We start from the raw sequence: 15,549 nt of genomic DNA on the forward strand, positions 1-15,549 counted from the left end.
TTTGTAAACGCTGTAAGGTGTCGCGGAGGTGAGAGCTTTTGAGAGGGCTGCGGCGTATCTGGCTTTTGAAAAGCACTCAGCTTGAGGTTTTTAGTGTGTGTCGTCTTAATTGGTAGATGGCCTTATCAAATTAAACAATAAATTTAAGAAACACTTCTTCGAGTAAGGTTCTTCAACTATGTGTCGGTGCCCTAAAGACTAAGTGTGGTAGAGTGCTTTGGACTGACGTCGCACAGAAGTGTGAGTATTTCTGATGTTTTCCACCCAAACAATAAGGGCTTTCTGGAAGAGGAACTCCTTGCAAAGGTGTTCAGTTTGCTCATCATCTTTTTTTTTTTTTGGAAGCACCACAGAGTTCCCATCCCTTTCAAAGGACACGAATGAGGTCTTCTGTGCATACCTCCGTGGGTCATCTGCTCGCTCCCAGAGCTATGACCTGTCTCTCTTTCGGGCTGGCACTGTGACAATAAAGCCACATGTCACATTGCTGGGGGGCTGCAAGTGCCTGTGTCCCTTTAAAGCGCTTTTCTGCGGAGGTGAAGCGTAGCAGTGAAATGGCAACTAGAGTGAATTAAAAGGCAATAGCTTGAAGCCCATGTGGATTCGCTTTGAGGGCCGGTGTATTAGTTCGCAGCGGAACCACTGTCATTTTGCAGCTGCTGGATTAGGTTAATTGCTGTTACAGTGCAGCATCATTACTGTTGTTGTTACTGGTAGTATTTCTCCTTTTATATTGGCTCTTGATGGACCAGGACTTCATTGTGCTAGACCGTGTATCAGCACAGCATGAACCAAGTCTGCAATCATAAGAGCTGAGAGTCCTAGGGTATGACTTTGCACCACGGCTAAGTCGTATTAGGGGGAAAAGGGAAGGTCTTCCTCCTTTCTCCTTCCATTCATGCTTCAATTGGATTAAAACCATTACAGGAACCTGTGCCCTGAGGATGGAACCTGGATGGAGATGGAAAATGGAGACGGAGAGCTGCAATCGGAGTGGTTTCAGGTTGCCAAGTCTTGCCTTTGCCAGTCGGTGAGGTATTTGGGAGGTTGTAGATGTCGTGACTGAAAGGTGTCAGTGGAGTGGCATGGGAGAATCTTAATGTAAAGCTTCTTTCGGACATGAGAAAGTGCATTAAGATGACTGTTTAAATGGTGGCCGCCATCAACTGGCAGGACAGAATCTGGGCAGGAACCTACCCTGTTGATGCTTGAAAAGAGAGGGTGGGAATGAGATTATGGAGGGCCATTAAGGGCCTTGAAAGTGAAAGCAAGGCTTTCCTGATTAATCAGCGCTACTAAGGCAGACTGTGGCTCAGCGTGAAATACCCACTTGGAAACTCTTTTATGTAATCTCTCTTTCAAATTCTCTTTAGCTACTACTGTGCTTAAGTACTTAAAAACTAATTAACAAAAACTGCATGCAATACATACATTAAATTGTTTCTGCCTGCATTAATTTCCTTGCTTATAACCATTTGTATTGTTTTCTTTTGAAATACAGACTTTGAATTTGCTTTTATTTTTACAGCTTAGCTCAGATCATGAGTGATTCTAGGTACTGTGTGTGTCTGAGAACACGAGGTGTTTCTCAGGTGATGAAGTAGATTCTGGAAATCTTTCCTTTCCCACGTATCGTCCAGCAGTGAAATAATTTTTAAAAAAAATTGCTACAAGAAGCTATAGACCTGTAATTTCACTTTTATGCTACCAAATTTTAGAATAAGTAATCTGCTCTGGATGTTGCTTAGCGTTAGATATTACGATTGAGTTTTGCACTATACTAAGGTTCTGAAGCAGTTTTTGTTTGGGAGTTGGCTCTTTATTTGTATCTTTGGATTCCTACACCAAGGAACTACTGTTAAGTTGCCAATATAATACAGTATTGATCACTGCAGAAAATCTGAATTTAGAAAAAGTCTGCTACTGAAGCCAAGTGACAGCTTTTGGCTGGGTGATAGATGGTCGGTTTTATAACTGAATATTTGCTGATTCCTTTCTTGTTTTCATCACACTTAGTTACAAGTGTTATGACTGCATACATTTGAGGCTCATTCTGACATTTTTTGCAATTTAATGTGGGAGTTTTAAATCCTCATAAGACTTTCTAATTCTCATTGAAGTTAACAGCCATCTAGATGGTTTAGGTAGGCTTGGAGAACTCAAAAAATTGCTCTCCTAGATACGTTTTCCTTGACCATATTGCAAAAACCCTTGCGAAGCAAGGGAATATGGTTAACAGAGAGACCTACGGTTCTATGTGGTGTTCAGAACTGGGTTGAGATATAAGAAGCAGGCTGTGATTTACATGCGTCTCCTGTTAATTTTAATGGGTATGACTCCCCATGGCTGCCTGGAGCATCTCAACCTTGATTAATCTAAAGTTAAGTTCCTTTCTGCTGGCTTATCTGTGATTGTTTTATGCTCACTCCATCTGTTTCTTAATGTAGCTCTATAACTTCTTTCACAGTTCAGATTTGCTGATTATATCACTTTGGGGTTGTGGTTAAAACATTCAGCTCTGTTTTTATTGCAAGATGCTTCGATAAATTTCTGAAAAGTGGCTGGTAGATTATTATCGAATAATTATTTCTGTAAAGGTGATTCCCTTTTTTAATGCAGAAAATAGGTGAAAGAGTCTAGTGAAAATGAAGATGAGAGGTTAAATTATTAGGAGGAGTAGAGTGACGTCAATGATTTGTACTTGTTGAAGAGTCAGGCCAATTTTTTCCCCCTTGTTATAAAGAAAGAAAAAAAAAGTTAAGTTGCATTTTATGATTTTGCAAGTAGCAAGACAATCCAAAAAGTATGTAGAACCACTTTGTCAACTCCTGAGTCATCCCATTTTGCAATAATACAGTTCTTAGCTTAGCATCCTATTTGAGGGGATGTTATTACTGGTCATTAATTTTTAAACTGTCACTTTTTTTTTTTTAGTTTAAATTACTTTATATAAACCTTGCAGAAGATAAAGATCATTATCCATCTTTCAGCAGTTCTGTTCTGAGCTGAATGTCTTTAATATATAATGCTGGTGTGGCCGGTCTTCAGAAGAGATGTTTCTGGGACGAAAGTTCTCGCTAACGTTTAGGTGTCCTGATGGTCCCCTGCTGCTGGTGCAGCCTGGGAAAGGGTCAGAGCTCCTGGGTAGTAACCTGCCCCACATCTCCTCTGCAGGCTGGGTTTAGCAAGGCGGAAGGAAAGTGTCCTAATTTTTACTCGTGCTGTCTTCCATCCAGAGCTTGGTACCCCCCAGGGAAGTAGATTTGGATCTGTCTTGGTCTGATCTTCTGTCTCCAGTAGTAGCCAAGAGCAGTTTCCTAGAGAAGAGCACAAGAAGTGGGCAGGTGCGTGAGGGTACATTCCTGATACATTCACCGCTTTCTAGTCATCTGTGATATCCTTGTATTTACCAGCCTTTGGTGCCTTTGCTTCCATGAATTTGTTACTGATTGTTCTTAACTCTTGTAAGCTTTTGATATACTCAGTATCCTGTGGCAATGAGTTTCACACAATAACTATACGCTGTATTTAAAAATAACAGCAAAAGGACCCCTTTTCTATGTTCACCATCTCTGGTATTACAAGGACTAAGGACTAAGCAATAAAATCACCTGGAGGCAGGTACAAAACGGCTGTACCCTGTTCCTTTTTCTCGTACTACTTGCAGTCTTTGCTATATATCTTTCCTTTTCTAAGATGGAAAGTCCCAGTTTGTTTAGTCTTTCTCTGTACAAAGCTAGTTCAGTATCTTTGTCACTCTTCTTTGTACCTTTCTCAGTTTTACTATTTCTATTTTGATTTATTTAGGTGTTAATAGTTTGCTGATTTTTATGTGGTAGTTATTTGGATTTTAATAAGCACAGTAATTCAGGTTTTTGATGACTGCAATGTTGCCATAAAAGAATGGGTTTTAATTATTTGGAGATTTCAGACGTGTATATGCAGTTCAGTACCCATGACAATGCATTTTTATACTTTAATTAAGCTTCTTGAAGTACAGAATTCCTTTTTAAAAGTTTCCATTGTCTCAGTAAGAAAAACCGTGTGACCTAGATAGCAGCTTTGTAGCATTTCATTCGCTTTTGCATGGGGAATACGTGTCAGAGATATTTCTCAGGTGACTAAATAAGAAGATCCCAAGTCTCTCTAGAGCACAAGAATAACTGTTCTTCATCTCCTTTCTCCCTTGTGATGGGCACGATCACTTAGTATTTTGATACTCTAGATAAATACAGTATTTATATTTCTAAGACTGTTTCTAAAGAGGGAATAAAGATAGGTTTTGATGACTGTTGGTCTCGGGAAATAAATCCCTTGCCATGATGGCTTGAAAAGTGGTAGTTGGGCCTGTCCTTTACTCAGAACAAGGTGTAAAGCTGAACACGTAATGATGGGAAAAAGAAATCGCAGATGACTGTGGTGCTGTGAAGTCTTATGGTGTCAATTTTTCAACATGTGGAGTCTCTTTTAAAATTCCAGCTCCTAGATTCTTGTGCCTTCTATAGATAGAAGATGATATCTTCATGGAAAGTGAGTTCCCAGCTTTCAATATGGGGAGAAAATTGAAGTCCGTTTTAAAGATTAAGAATTATTTTCTTCTTGTTCTCCTGAGTGGAAATGCAAAGTCGCAATGATTGACTTGCCTTTCTTTTTTTTTGTCTTCCTGGGAATTAGCAGTATTCATCAGACTCTTTGTTTGCTAACTTTGTAGACGTGGCCATTCCTTTAGGGCCTCGTTTCTCTGTTTGTGGAAACTGGTTCTGATGCTTCATTTGCAAATAATTTTCAAGGTTATGTTACTATTTTTGACCCCTGTTATTGTTTTGGGCTTTTTTTTTTTTTCGTTCATAATGTAAGAAAGTGTAAGCATCAAGCGTGTTCACAAAAAGATATTTTAATTTTGTACTCTAGATTTACTATGAGGGTGCTGAGGCGCTGGAACAGGTTGCCCAGAGAAGCTGAGGATGCCCCATCCCTGGAGGTGTTCGAGGCCAGGCTGGATGGGGCTTTGAGCAACCTGGTCTAGTGGGAGGTGTCCCTGCCCATGGCAGGGGGGTTGGAACTAGGTGATATTTAAGGTCCCTTCTAACTCTAACCGCTCTATGATTCTGTGACTTTTATGGGCACAATTCTTACTGTCCAGACTGAGAAGTCTAAAAATTGCTAGACTAGAACAGACCTGACAAAACTTCTTTTGCCTTAGTCATTGCTTTGAAAGTAGCCATTGCCAGATCCTTTAGAGAAAGGTGTGTTAATGTTGCCACGAACAAGTATAATTTCAGTAGCTTGCGGGACAAATTACCTTTTACTGTTTCCAGATAGTGGATGACAGATGTTTGAGAGAACAAGCATGAGATGTTGATACCTCGTAGACCTGTGGGTATTCTCATCAGCCGTAGATGTGCCCCTTTACAGAGAGTGGCTGAATTCACACAGATCTTGCTGTCTCCCCGGACCTCTAGTGTTGGATTGGCTGCTTTGATAGGATCCCGTGTGCCTTTTGAACGCTGTGTAGGTATCAGGTATGGAGGGACTCCAGAAACAAATACAAAAATGAATGGTTTAACGTTACATGTTGAAATGTTGTGTTTTGTTTGGAAATTTCACTGGTGGTCCTTAAACACTATTTACATCAAGATTTCAGATCTTCCCCCCTCCAAATTATGAAGTAACTGTCTATTTACAGTAAGGCACATTCTGGCTGGACTTATGTCAAAATCAATGGCCAACAGGTAGAGAGAAGGTAAACTTTAAGATGTTTCCAAATTTATAAAACATACATTTTTAACTGGCTGTTGAAATAAACATGAAGACTTGAACATAGAAAATCAACACTTCTATTTAGTCAAGCCCTTCTGTGGATATTTGTGATTGTCGATCATTTAATAGTATGGGTTTTGGTAATTTGCCGAGTGTCTGTAACACACCCCAGCGCACTCACCAGTGTAACTTACTACTGGAACAGTTCATCCAACGGCAACCCATGCTGTGGATTGTGAACTGCCCCACTTCCATTTTGGGCATCTATCCCTGTTCTCCAGGTACTCCGTCTTTTGAGGAATATTGCAATTTTTGAGTTCAAATAATTTAAAATCATTTGGCCTTTTGCCTTTTAATGCATCGTAAAGTATGATGAAACTGTACACAGAGGCACCCCAGGGCACAGTGTGTTGCTGAAGTAACAGGAACACACGCCACCTGCTCTATCACTTTGCATAAATGATGATCACATTGTTACGTTATTTCTCACAAAGCTTAATTTTATATTGGCCTGCATTCTGGTCTGCTCATCCAGGGGCTTGATCTCCTTGAAGCTCAGATATTTAAATGATAGCACAAATTTATGTACTTTTATTCCTTGTACCCATGATCTGGTAGAAGAGTTATCCTCCTGCACTGGCACCAAAAATGCAATTGTTCCAGCAACTACCAGCTGCGTTTTGTCCCTAAACCAATACTAAATTCTCAAATATACTTCGGAATAGTACTTTATGATCTCAACGTTTTTTGTTCCCTCTCCTTATCCTTGTCCCTTATTATCATAAATAAGGATTACGTTAGGAGGTGGTTGCACTTCCTATCAGTGAAAGAACACGCCTGCATGGTTTCAGGCACTCACTTGCCTGCTCTGCCTATATTTTGCAGTAGGATTAATTAGCTCACACTCTGGACTGTATTAACGTGGTGTATGAGGTTTCTGGACAGGAGCTGACTGATGTCCTGCCAGGCGGTAGTACAGGCATAGAAAGCACGTGACTTTTTGCATCTTCGTCAACGCATCTGAAGTGTGATCACATACCCCGGGCTCGGTGGGAATGACGGCGTTATTGTGATGAATGTGTTTGTGCCAGGGCTCGAAGTGTGCAGGGCCCGCGTCCCGCAGAGGAGGAAACTTTCCAAAATCCAGCTCAATGTGAGACTTGTCTCGCTGAAAAGTAACATTGGAATGAAGGTTCCCAAGGTCATGTCGCTTCCTACCATGGTATTTTGGAATTTGAAGGAGACTTCATGATTAGAATTGTATTATTTCTGTTCCTAAAACACAGGCTCCTCACAGCTGGGCAAAGGAAGGTCTCCAGGGACTGTTTCAAATACCGTACCGTGATGTGTAATCTGCCAGCCCTTGTTTCAGCTCATACCATGAATTTAATGAATTCTGATCCCTTAATTTTTTTTTTTATATCAGTGCCACAGAGGAGTAAGACACAATCTCAGTATGTTCCTGGTGGTCCATCCTGGGAGCCAGCTGTAGTATCAGAGGGCACCAGAGCTCTCCCTGCTACAGAACCCTGTGTGCATCTCTCATCCCATCAAGGACAGCAACCAGGACCTGGTCAATCGTAGAGAATTGTTGCTGAATCATTTTCAAACCAGCAAAAGCCAATAAAATTGTGTCCTTTTCTAGATCCTGGATTTGCTATAAGCAGTAAAGACTGAGGACCGTAGACTGGCTGTTTTAGCACATCAGAAACTGGAGCTACAAAGTTTTGACTCTGCAAAAACGTGGTGTTTGGGAATCTTAGTGTTGCACCAAAGGAGTCGCATTGCTGAAAGGCCGCCTTCTGGTGCTGGGCTGTACGCAGCCAGATACACCTTCTCGCCAGCCGTTCAAGAAAAGGGCTTAACATACAACAGCTGGATGCAGCAGAAACATTGCATTCACTTTCGGTGAGACTCGCGGTCCTCAGGAACCTCTGAACTACAGGCCAAAAAACTGCGTTGGAGAAAATCCTTAATCTCCTTTTCCTACCTGTCAGCCAGTCCCCCCAAACAGAAAATCTTAATTTTTGTTTTGGGGATTCATCAGAGATCCTTTCCTGCTGTGGCATACGGGTGTGTTACTAGAGAATTTTAAACCTTCACCAATTTTAAAATAGTAAAAACATTCAAAATTGTATTATATCAATTTCTTCACCTGGCCACAAGCTTTCTTGCTTTGCTTTTTGTTGATTCAGCCTCCTTAAATTTATCACCTTCAGACTTTCAAAGTTCAATCCCAAAGAGGCAAAATAATATTTTGCATCATTTTTATAAAGTAAAATGAGATAGTTTGGCTTTAAGTAAAAAAAATAACCGGGGTCCTCTCCAAGAGGATTTTTATATTCCTTTTCCACATTGAACGGCACTGTCCTCTAGTGGATATTTTAAGCAATTGGGTTTGTGCTTGTAAATCTTTCATACTATTCTCTTACAGTAGGTTTAATCTTTATTTTCAAATGAATCATAAATGTTGTCCGATATAAAAGGCTAGAAAATTAGAGTAATATTTCAGAACTGGATAAGAAAAAGTTACATTTGACCGGTGGTCCAAGTTATAATAATATAGAGACATATAAAAATATTTGTATCTGTCTTATCAGATGGAGCGGAAAGATTCAGAGTGAAGATGCGAGTGTATGGCATCTGTGGTTTATTACATTTTTATTCCATTGTATTGAGAGTTGGAGATAATCTGCTTCTTTCACACCGAAATAAATGTTTTTAAACTGTGAATGAATGAATAGTGAAGACCAGTGGAATAACAGGAAGGATTAAACACACCTTATTTGATTCAAAGTGAAGAACTATGCATCCCATTTTACCCAGGGGTTTGGGTTTTTTCTGAGTATTGCTATTTACCTCTTGGAAGGCGCAGGGAATAGATCTTTGTCTGGGACACGGGAGCGTTTGACTTGTAATCCAGGCAAACTCAGCTGTCTCCACAGGGTTTGGAAAATGTCTTCACTTCTCTGCCTCAGTGTCTGTCTCTGAAACAGATAACATGGAGACTCACTTTCTCCTCGTCATGCTGAAGATTTCTTTCTTAATAAAAGCAGTGTGTAGCCACTGAGAAGTTGAATGAGAGAAAGTTCCTTGCTCACCTGTAGCTAATTAAATATATGTTCCTGGGCTCCGAAGTTGTGTTCGTGTAATTGTGTCTTGCCTCACGCATCTCTAAACTGCAGCAGTTCTTGATGCTTTGCTGTTGGTAAAGGTTCCCACAATCTTCCAGCACTGTGAGAGAGAAACTCCTGCGTGTCACGAAGGCCAATGGATCTTTGCGAGGCCAAACTGCAACCTGGATATCTGATTTTAGAAGTGGTGAATACCCTTCTTCTTAACTGGGATTCCCTGGGAGCTGAGGTGCTGAGCATCTCTGAAGATCAGAATGGGAATCCAAAACTCTGAAGTGACAGTGCTTGACAGGTTTGTGTGTGTGTTTGCGGTACTAGATGCCTGGATCCAGCTGTAGGTTACAGCCCCATCACTTTCCCTCCGTGAGCTGGGAACACATCTGATCTTCAGAGCTTGTGCCCCAGCATCCTGCAATGAGAGCTTCCCCTCGTTCTTTGATATGGTTGAGCCATTTGAGATATTGTCCTTCCACTCGTGTTTATTATATTGAAGGAAGGAGAGAGGAAACAAATGCCTGGCAGTATGCTGCTGCCTTGCTTTTCTTATTTATTTTCTGGCAGGTTAATGTTTAGTTTGGTAAAAGAATGTGTTTTTGCAGACACCATATTAGACCAGGCTGACCAGAAGAATTGGGAGAGACGATACATGCTTTAACCTCGAAAAATGCTAGAATCCTCCATGCAGGAGCATGTTTGCCAGCTGTACCATGCAAACCCTCTGTCTTCCACGTAGATGTGACCTGTGGCACCCTGGAGAAGAAAACTTGACAAATATAGTCTGCTTCATACTGTCTGGGTACACTTTCAGCAGATGAAAGAGTTAGGAGCAGTCAATAAATGAGTTTAGTCGGCTTGAAATGTAAAGCTGGGGTTTTTTTTTCAGATTTCAATCAAAGCAAACTAAGCAAGTTCTTTGCTAGTGTAGCTTTTAATTTGCTGCGGATGTGGTTTTACTGACAGTTGCTGAATAGCTTGTTTTCAACTAAAATAAGTGGATTGAGCTTCAGAACAACAATTCACAGCAAGGTCAGGGATTATATGGGTGATTTTATAATAATAGTTATAGTTGACTGTGTTCATGCATCTGTGTGTGTATATAAGGGAAAAGATGCATAAAAAGTCACAAGGCCTGCATCTGACGCTGCTAATAGTTGGAAAAGTGTTGCAAGCCTTTCCTGCTGTCTCATCAGAAGAGATGACGTGGGGTTTGGGTTTTTTTGAAAGACCTTCTCGTAAAAAATACACTAGCAGAAACTTCGATTAAAGGGATCTGAATGTTGGAATAATTATGTTTTTGAGCTATTTCTGTGTCAGCCATCCTGAAATACTCTGTTAAAACATGTATGTTAAAACACATATTTAAAAAAAAATCACATTTATGTTCCAGTATATATTTTCCTTAATATTCAGAAGAGACTGGTGCTGTACAGTCGTGGTCTTGGTCATTTGGGCTTTGATTTTTATTGGACAGTTCTCTGGTTGTGTTTCTGGCCTCACGTTTTTGTACAGACCTAATATATTCATTCCGATCCTGAAAAAGAAGTGGTTTCACAGCTGGCTTCCACATTCCCGCATTATCCGAGGTCCTTACAGCATGTTGGGGGTTATTCCTTGCTTCAGGGCCAGTGGGATGCAGGAGCCACTTTGGCATCCGCACGGCTCAGGCGCTGTGGGAGCTCGGGAGAGGAGTTTATGTGCCCTGGGAAGGGAGGGGGAAAACGGGACAGCTTCTTCAGTAGCTTCCTGCACTTAGGTCATCTTCAAATGATTATGAAACATCAGCCTAAATTAATCTGCGTTTGTGGATTTCTGCTTTATGTGAGATTCAGAGCTTTACTTTGCACTGAACAACGGCAGATACTTCATACTACAGCGCGTTGTTATCCTATGCCTGCTGTAACTGGTCTGTGGCAATAACAAAGGTGGGAAATGAAAGAGAAGTAACAACTTCCAAGTGTCGAGTTTTTGTCCTCCCTCTTTTTGGGCCCAGAATTTGCGGTGTTAGTGCGGGCTCTGAAGGATGTTCAGCAGACTGGAGTGCAGCGGCTGCAGACAGCGAGACGTCCCGTGTATAGATTTATAAATGGGCTGTAGGAAAGGTGGAGCGCTTTATAGGTGCTGCCTGGAATAATCCTTACGAGTACGACGATCAGGTGTCAGTGTGTGTTTTGTTAAGGCTAAGAATATTTTAGAGATAAATAAGAAAATACAGTAAATGCACACGCACTGTATCTGTTTCCTAGAGTGCAGGCACTAAAGCTTCTGTACGGAAAACGCCCTTAGTTGAGCGGAACCTGGCAGCCTTGGGGAGGGTGTCGGTGATCCAGTGCCATCCTAACAGACCCGGCACCATCCTTGCACTTAATGTACAATTACACTGATTTAGGGTGGGATTTTTTTGGAGCCAAACATTCAAAGCAGAATTGCAGGCTTTGTCAAGGCTCACTTTGACAAAAAGTCACCGTAAATTAAAACTGTTAGTTTTATGAATAAAGCAACACAGATTTTATATAGATATACATAAATATATCTGATTTCTTACATAAAGAGAGCAAAGGCTGTCTGTGTGTCTGCATATATGTTCATATGGCATTTAGGAGCTGTGGGATTAATGGTTATGCCAGTATTTGCAAGGTTTCGGTACCGTATTTAGCATGAAGACCATGAGAGCGCAGCACTCGCTTAGTTTCTGTCCCTGTTGCTTCCCAGCACTGGTGCTCAGACCTGGCAGACTGTGGGTTGTCACCACCATTGATGGTGATGTCTTCATCCTACTGTGGCTTCCCTTCTTTCTCCGGGGGAGCCCACCATCAGCTGCGAGTACATTTAGTGGTGATTCTACATCTATCGGTTGTTGTGGTAGATGGGAAGAACCTAACCTATGGATATACTGCTGTCTTTAGTATCCTTAATAATGTTTCTGAAATAAAAAATAATTTTATAAGGCATCCTGTTGGGTAAAAATGGTTATTAGAATAATCATACTGTCAAGTAACTTGTCCTGTATGTAGACAGTTTGCCCTCTTTAATATGTCCAATGTTCCATATGCATTAGATATTGAGCATGTTAATATGTAGTGGTTCTGTTATAAAATGGGAGGTTTATTTTTCTTATAGACTTTAATACAGAGATTGTGCATTCTCTGTGCGCATGAAATAGTGAAAACCTTTTCATCTATCTACTGGGTCTGAATGTTAAAGTTCTTTCAGCTGGAAATGCAAGATCTAGTCAGGCTACAGAAGCATATATAAACAATGTTCACAAATTTCAGCAGAGTTAAAGTGAATCTCAGCATCATTTGGACTGATCTTTTGGCTTATTTGGAAGATTACAATAAAACCCAAGATTGAATTCTCTACCTGATTCAGTTTCTTATTGATTGAATCCTTTTAGACTCCTCTCTAATTTAACAGTGTATTTTTATTAAACCCAAGCATACAAACATCAATTATCCAAGCTGCATCTAATTTCCTTCAAGATTTTTTTTTTTTTTCCTTTTGCTGCCAATGGATTAGAAGACCTGATTAGAATTCAGCTTGAAAGCTGAAAAGCAGATCCTTAAATGAGAATGTCTGCATTAGGAATTAAAATATCTGTACTGGGCATAAAATCCTCCTCCTTATCTCTAATAATGTAAACACGCTTGGTTAAGTTGATCTGTCACATGCCTGGTGCAATGTCCCTGAATTAGGAGCATGTATTAGAAAGGGCGGAACGGTGTCTGTGGCTTGTCCCGCTGATAGAAAACATCACTAGAATAGTTTAACATCAAAGTGCTTCGCGTAGATACCTCCTTACCATAAGGGTTAATGTGATCAGAGTTTGAAGGGCTCTATTTTTACTTTATGTGCTTTTACCAAGAAGGTTTGCCCGTGCACAAGCAGCAGGAGCAAGACGGAGAAGGAGCCTCCTGAGGTTTTACTCTTTGTAGCTTCTACAGGGTTAAGGATTTTGTAACAACACAAAAGTGAAATAAATAATTGCAACATCATCACCAACTTCATATCCAGAAAAACCTAAACTGGTAAATGCATGCATCTAACATGACATTAAAGTGTTGGCCTATGTCTAAACTATAAGAAAGAGTTATAAAATCAATTAAATTGTATGTTCTGCTTTGATTGGATTATTAATTTCCTTCTGATACCTAGTGTGCTCACCCTGGATGAGAAAGCCGTATCCAGGCTGTTACTGTGCAGGCTTTACGAACCGGAGCAGTTGGTGTCATGTACCACATCATCATACCTGATTGCAGAGGGAGAAATTTGGATATCGGGATTTTTAAGTCAGTTTATTATTAATTATTGCTCTATTTATATAGCATTAGAGATATTTCATGCTTTGAAAAGGCACACGAGAATTCTGTTTATAGTATCGGGACAACCAGAAGAGTGAGCAATTCTTAATTGGATGACTCTGCTGCAAGTAGTGAGGGGAGACAAGCAGCAGGGGTAGCAGCATCCTACCACATCAGCACTGGGAAACTGAATGAAAGAGCTGGTGTCGAATAGGCTCGAGAGGAGAAAATGGGGCTGTCCCCCATATGGTGAGATGGGAACTGTTCTGGCCACTTCTGGGTGTCACCAGGAGAAGTCATGGAGCTGGAAGGAGCAGTAGGTGATGAGAGAGATGTCAACAAGGCAGTGCCATCGCCATCTTCATTTTACAACTGTTGTGCTGGCACTGGAGTTGGATAGTGCGATGTAAACACTTAGAATAAGTGATGTTTTTTCAGTCGAGGGCACTGCTGAAGGAGTGAGCCGACTTCTTGTGGGAAGCAAAGTATTTGTTGAGACTTTTTTTTTATTTTTCCTTTTTTATTGCTGCGTTGCAGATGACAGTATTGCTAACAGTGGTGAGCTTTCAATCGGGGTGTGTGACTGCACGTCCCAGGAGTTAATTGTCACGTTGTGTCTGCAGAGAAATGTTAGACCTGGTTGTGCAGAGCTATAAACGTGCGTGGCTGCAGGGAATTTCCTTGGTGCTGGTATGAGACTGGTTACCTGGAGGTGGGCAAAGCGAATCTGTTCATCTTGTGCAACGAGTTAAGCATAATTGCGGTTGACATCATGCTCAAGTGAAATCCAGTGATATTTCATTCCTTCAAACCTAATCCCCTCTTTACCTTGTCTGCTTTTGAGTCAACGTGATTCTGGCAAAACTTGTTTATGATACTCAGTGAAGCTTATTGTCGAGTTTCCTGAATGTTGCGGATTAGCCCCACGGTGGAATGGAACAGTGAAGCTGCATCTGTGTGGTGTCCCCCTGGACTTAATAAGCCGTGGTGGGAAGCTCGGGTTCAGTATTATACTGCCTTACCAAGGGGAAAGAAACCATCTTAGTGTCTTGTATGTATTAACCTCTCGTATGTTGTGAAAGGTAATTTTAATGTTTGTGCAGAATTTTAAATTTTAAATTTTGTGCAGAAATTTCAGTTTCCAGAAACTGATGAATAACAGTTTTTGAGGTTATCAATTCATCTGTTGTAATGAATGCTCTTCATTACGTGCCTCTTTTTTGTTAATTAGAAGGGATTTTTACTTCTCTTTATCAAGTCAGGGCAGGTATATTACCTTTTCCTCTGTTCTGCATGTGATAAAGTGCATGTCCAGATTGTTTTGTGAAGTGTCCACATGAGTATTTCATTGCATGTGGGTACGCACATCCATACACTGTGCTTTCTGAGCTCCAGCCTCGGATGATTATTCAATACAACAAAAAACCCAAAATATTGTTTAATCTCTTATTATTTATACTTATCAGTAGAAATTCCCCTTTTCTGTGTAATAATGTGTTTATGACATTAATTAGCATGCCAGTTTAGACCAAGGCAATTAATGACTGCTACAGACTACAGGAACAATAGACTCACGATCAAATTCTCTGAGGACAGAGGGAAGCTCGTACCTTCCATAAATGAGAACCCGCCTGGCAGAGGGGAATTTGTACCCTGGTTTGAATCTTTCACCTATGTTTATTAAAAAAACCAAAACAAAACACAGACAAAAAACCCACCTGTTTCTTTCCTACAGGTTGAAGCAATACTTGTAAACATTTTCGGTGGGATCGTGAACTGTGCCATCATAGCCAACGGTATTACCAAAGCCTGCCGAGAGCTCGAGCTGAAGGTACCCCTGGTGGTCAGACTGGAAGGTGAGTCCCAATGGTTTCAGACAAAAATCGTCCTTCAGGTGCACCGTAATCCATTTTGGCTTTCTCCCATCTCTGCAGTCTGACCAGATCAGTCCCACAAATATAAGGATATGTCCAATTCTTCACCCATAGCATGACCTGAAGTCAGTAAACTCTTTCCGTCCCTACTCCTGTATCCCCGTTCCCTGGTGGTACTTGAAGCAATGAAATTTTGTAATGAAAGCATCATGGGTTCACTTGTAAGATTTGCAATGCAAATAGAAATTATTTTGTTGCAAGTTTCTGTTTACTGGAAGGTATTTCTTTTTCAAATGATTGTTCACTGAATCCGTTATTGCTAAACCTGCAGCAACATACAGTTTTCTTAAATTTATTCCAATAGCATAATTAAAAGAAAGCTGTTGGAAACAGTATTTGTAAGAGAGAGATTACTGTTCTTCTGCCCAAGTATCCAATCCACCTAAAAACCATTAAAAACCACAAGATTTGGTAATGGTAGGG

General features: G+C 40.6%; 1 protein-coding gene across 1 annotated transcript in view; it reads left to right on the plus strand.

The window, feature by feature from the left end:
- The window catches only part of SUCLG2 (succinate-CoA ligase GDP-forming subunit beta), a 131,892-nt gene that overhangs the window by 107,739 nt on the left and 8,604 nt on the right, over positions 1 to 15,549 (plus strand). Inside the window, exon 10 of the mRNA XM_074151424.1 lies at positions 14,928 to 15,048. Within this exon, the coding sequence (XP_074007525.1) occupies positions 14,928 to 15,048 (121 nt within the window). The remainder of the gene's footprint in view (positions 1 to 14,927; positions 15,049 to 15,549) is intronic.

Source organism: Numenius arquata, chromosome 8 (genome assembly GCF_964106895.1).
Source record: "Numenius arquata chromosome 8, bNumArq3.hap1.1, whole genome shotgun sequence".
Classification (NCBI taxonomy): domain Eukaryota; kingdom Metazoa; phylum Chordata; class Aves; order Charadriiformes; family Scolopacidae; genus Numenius; species Numenius arquata.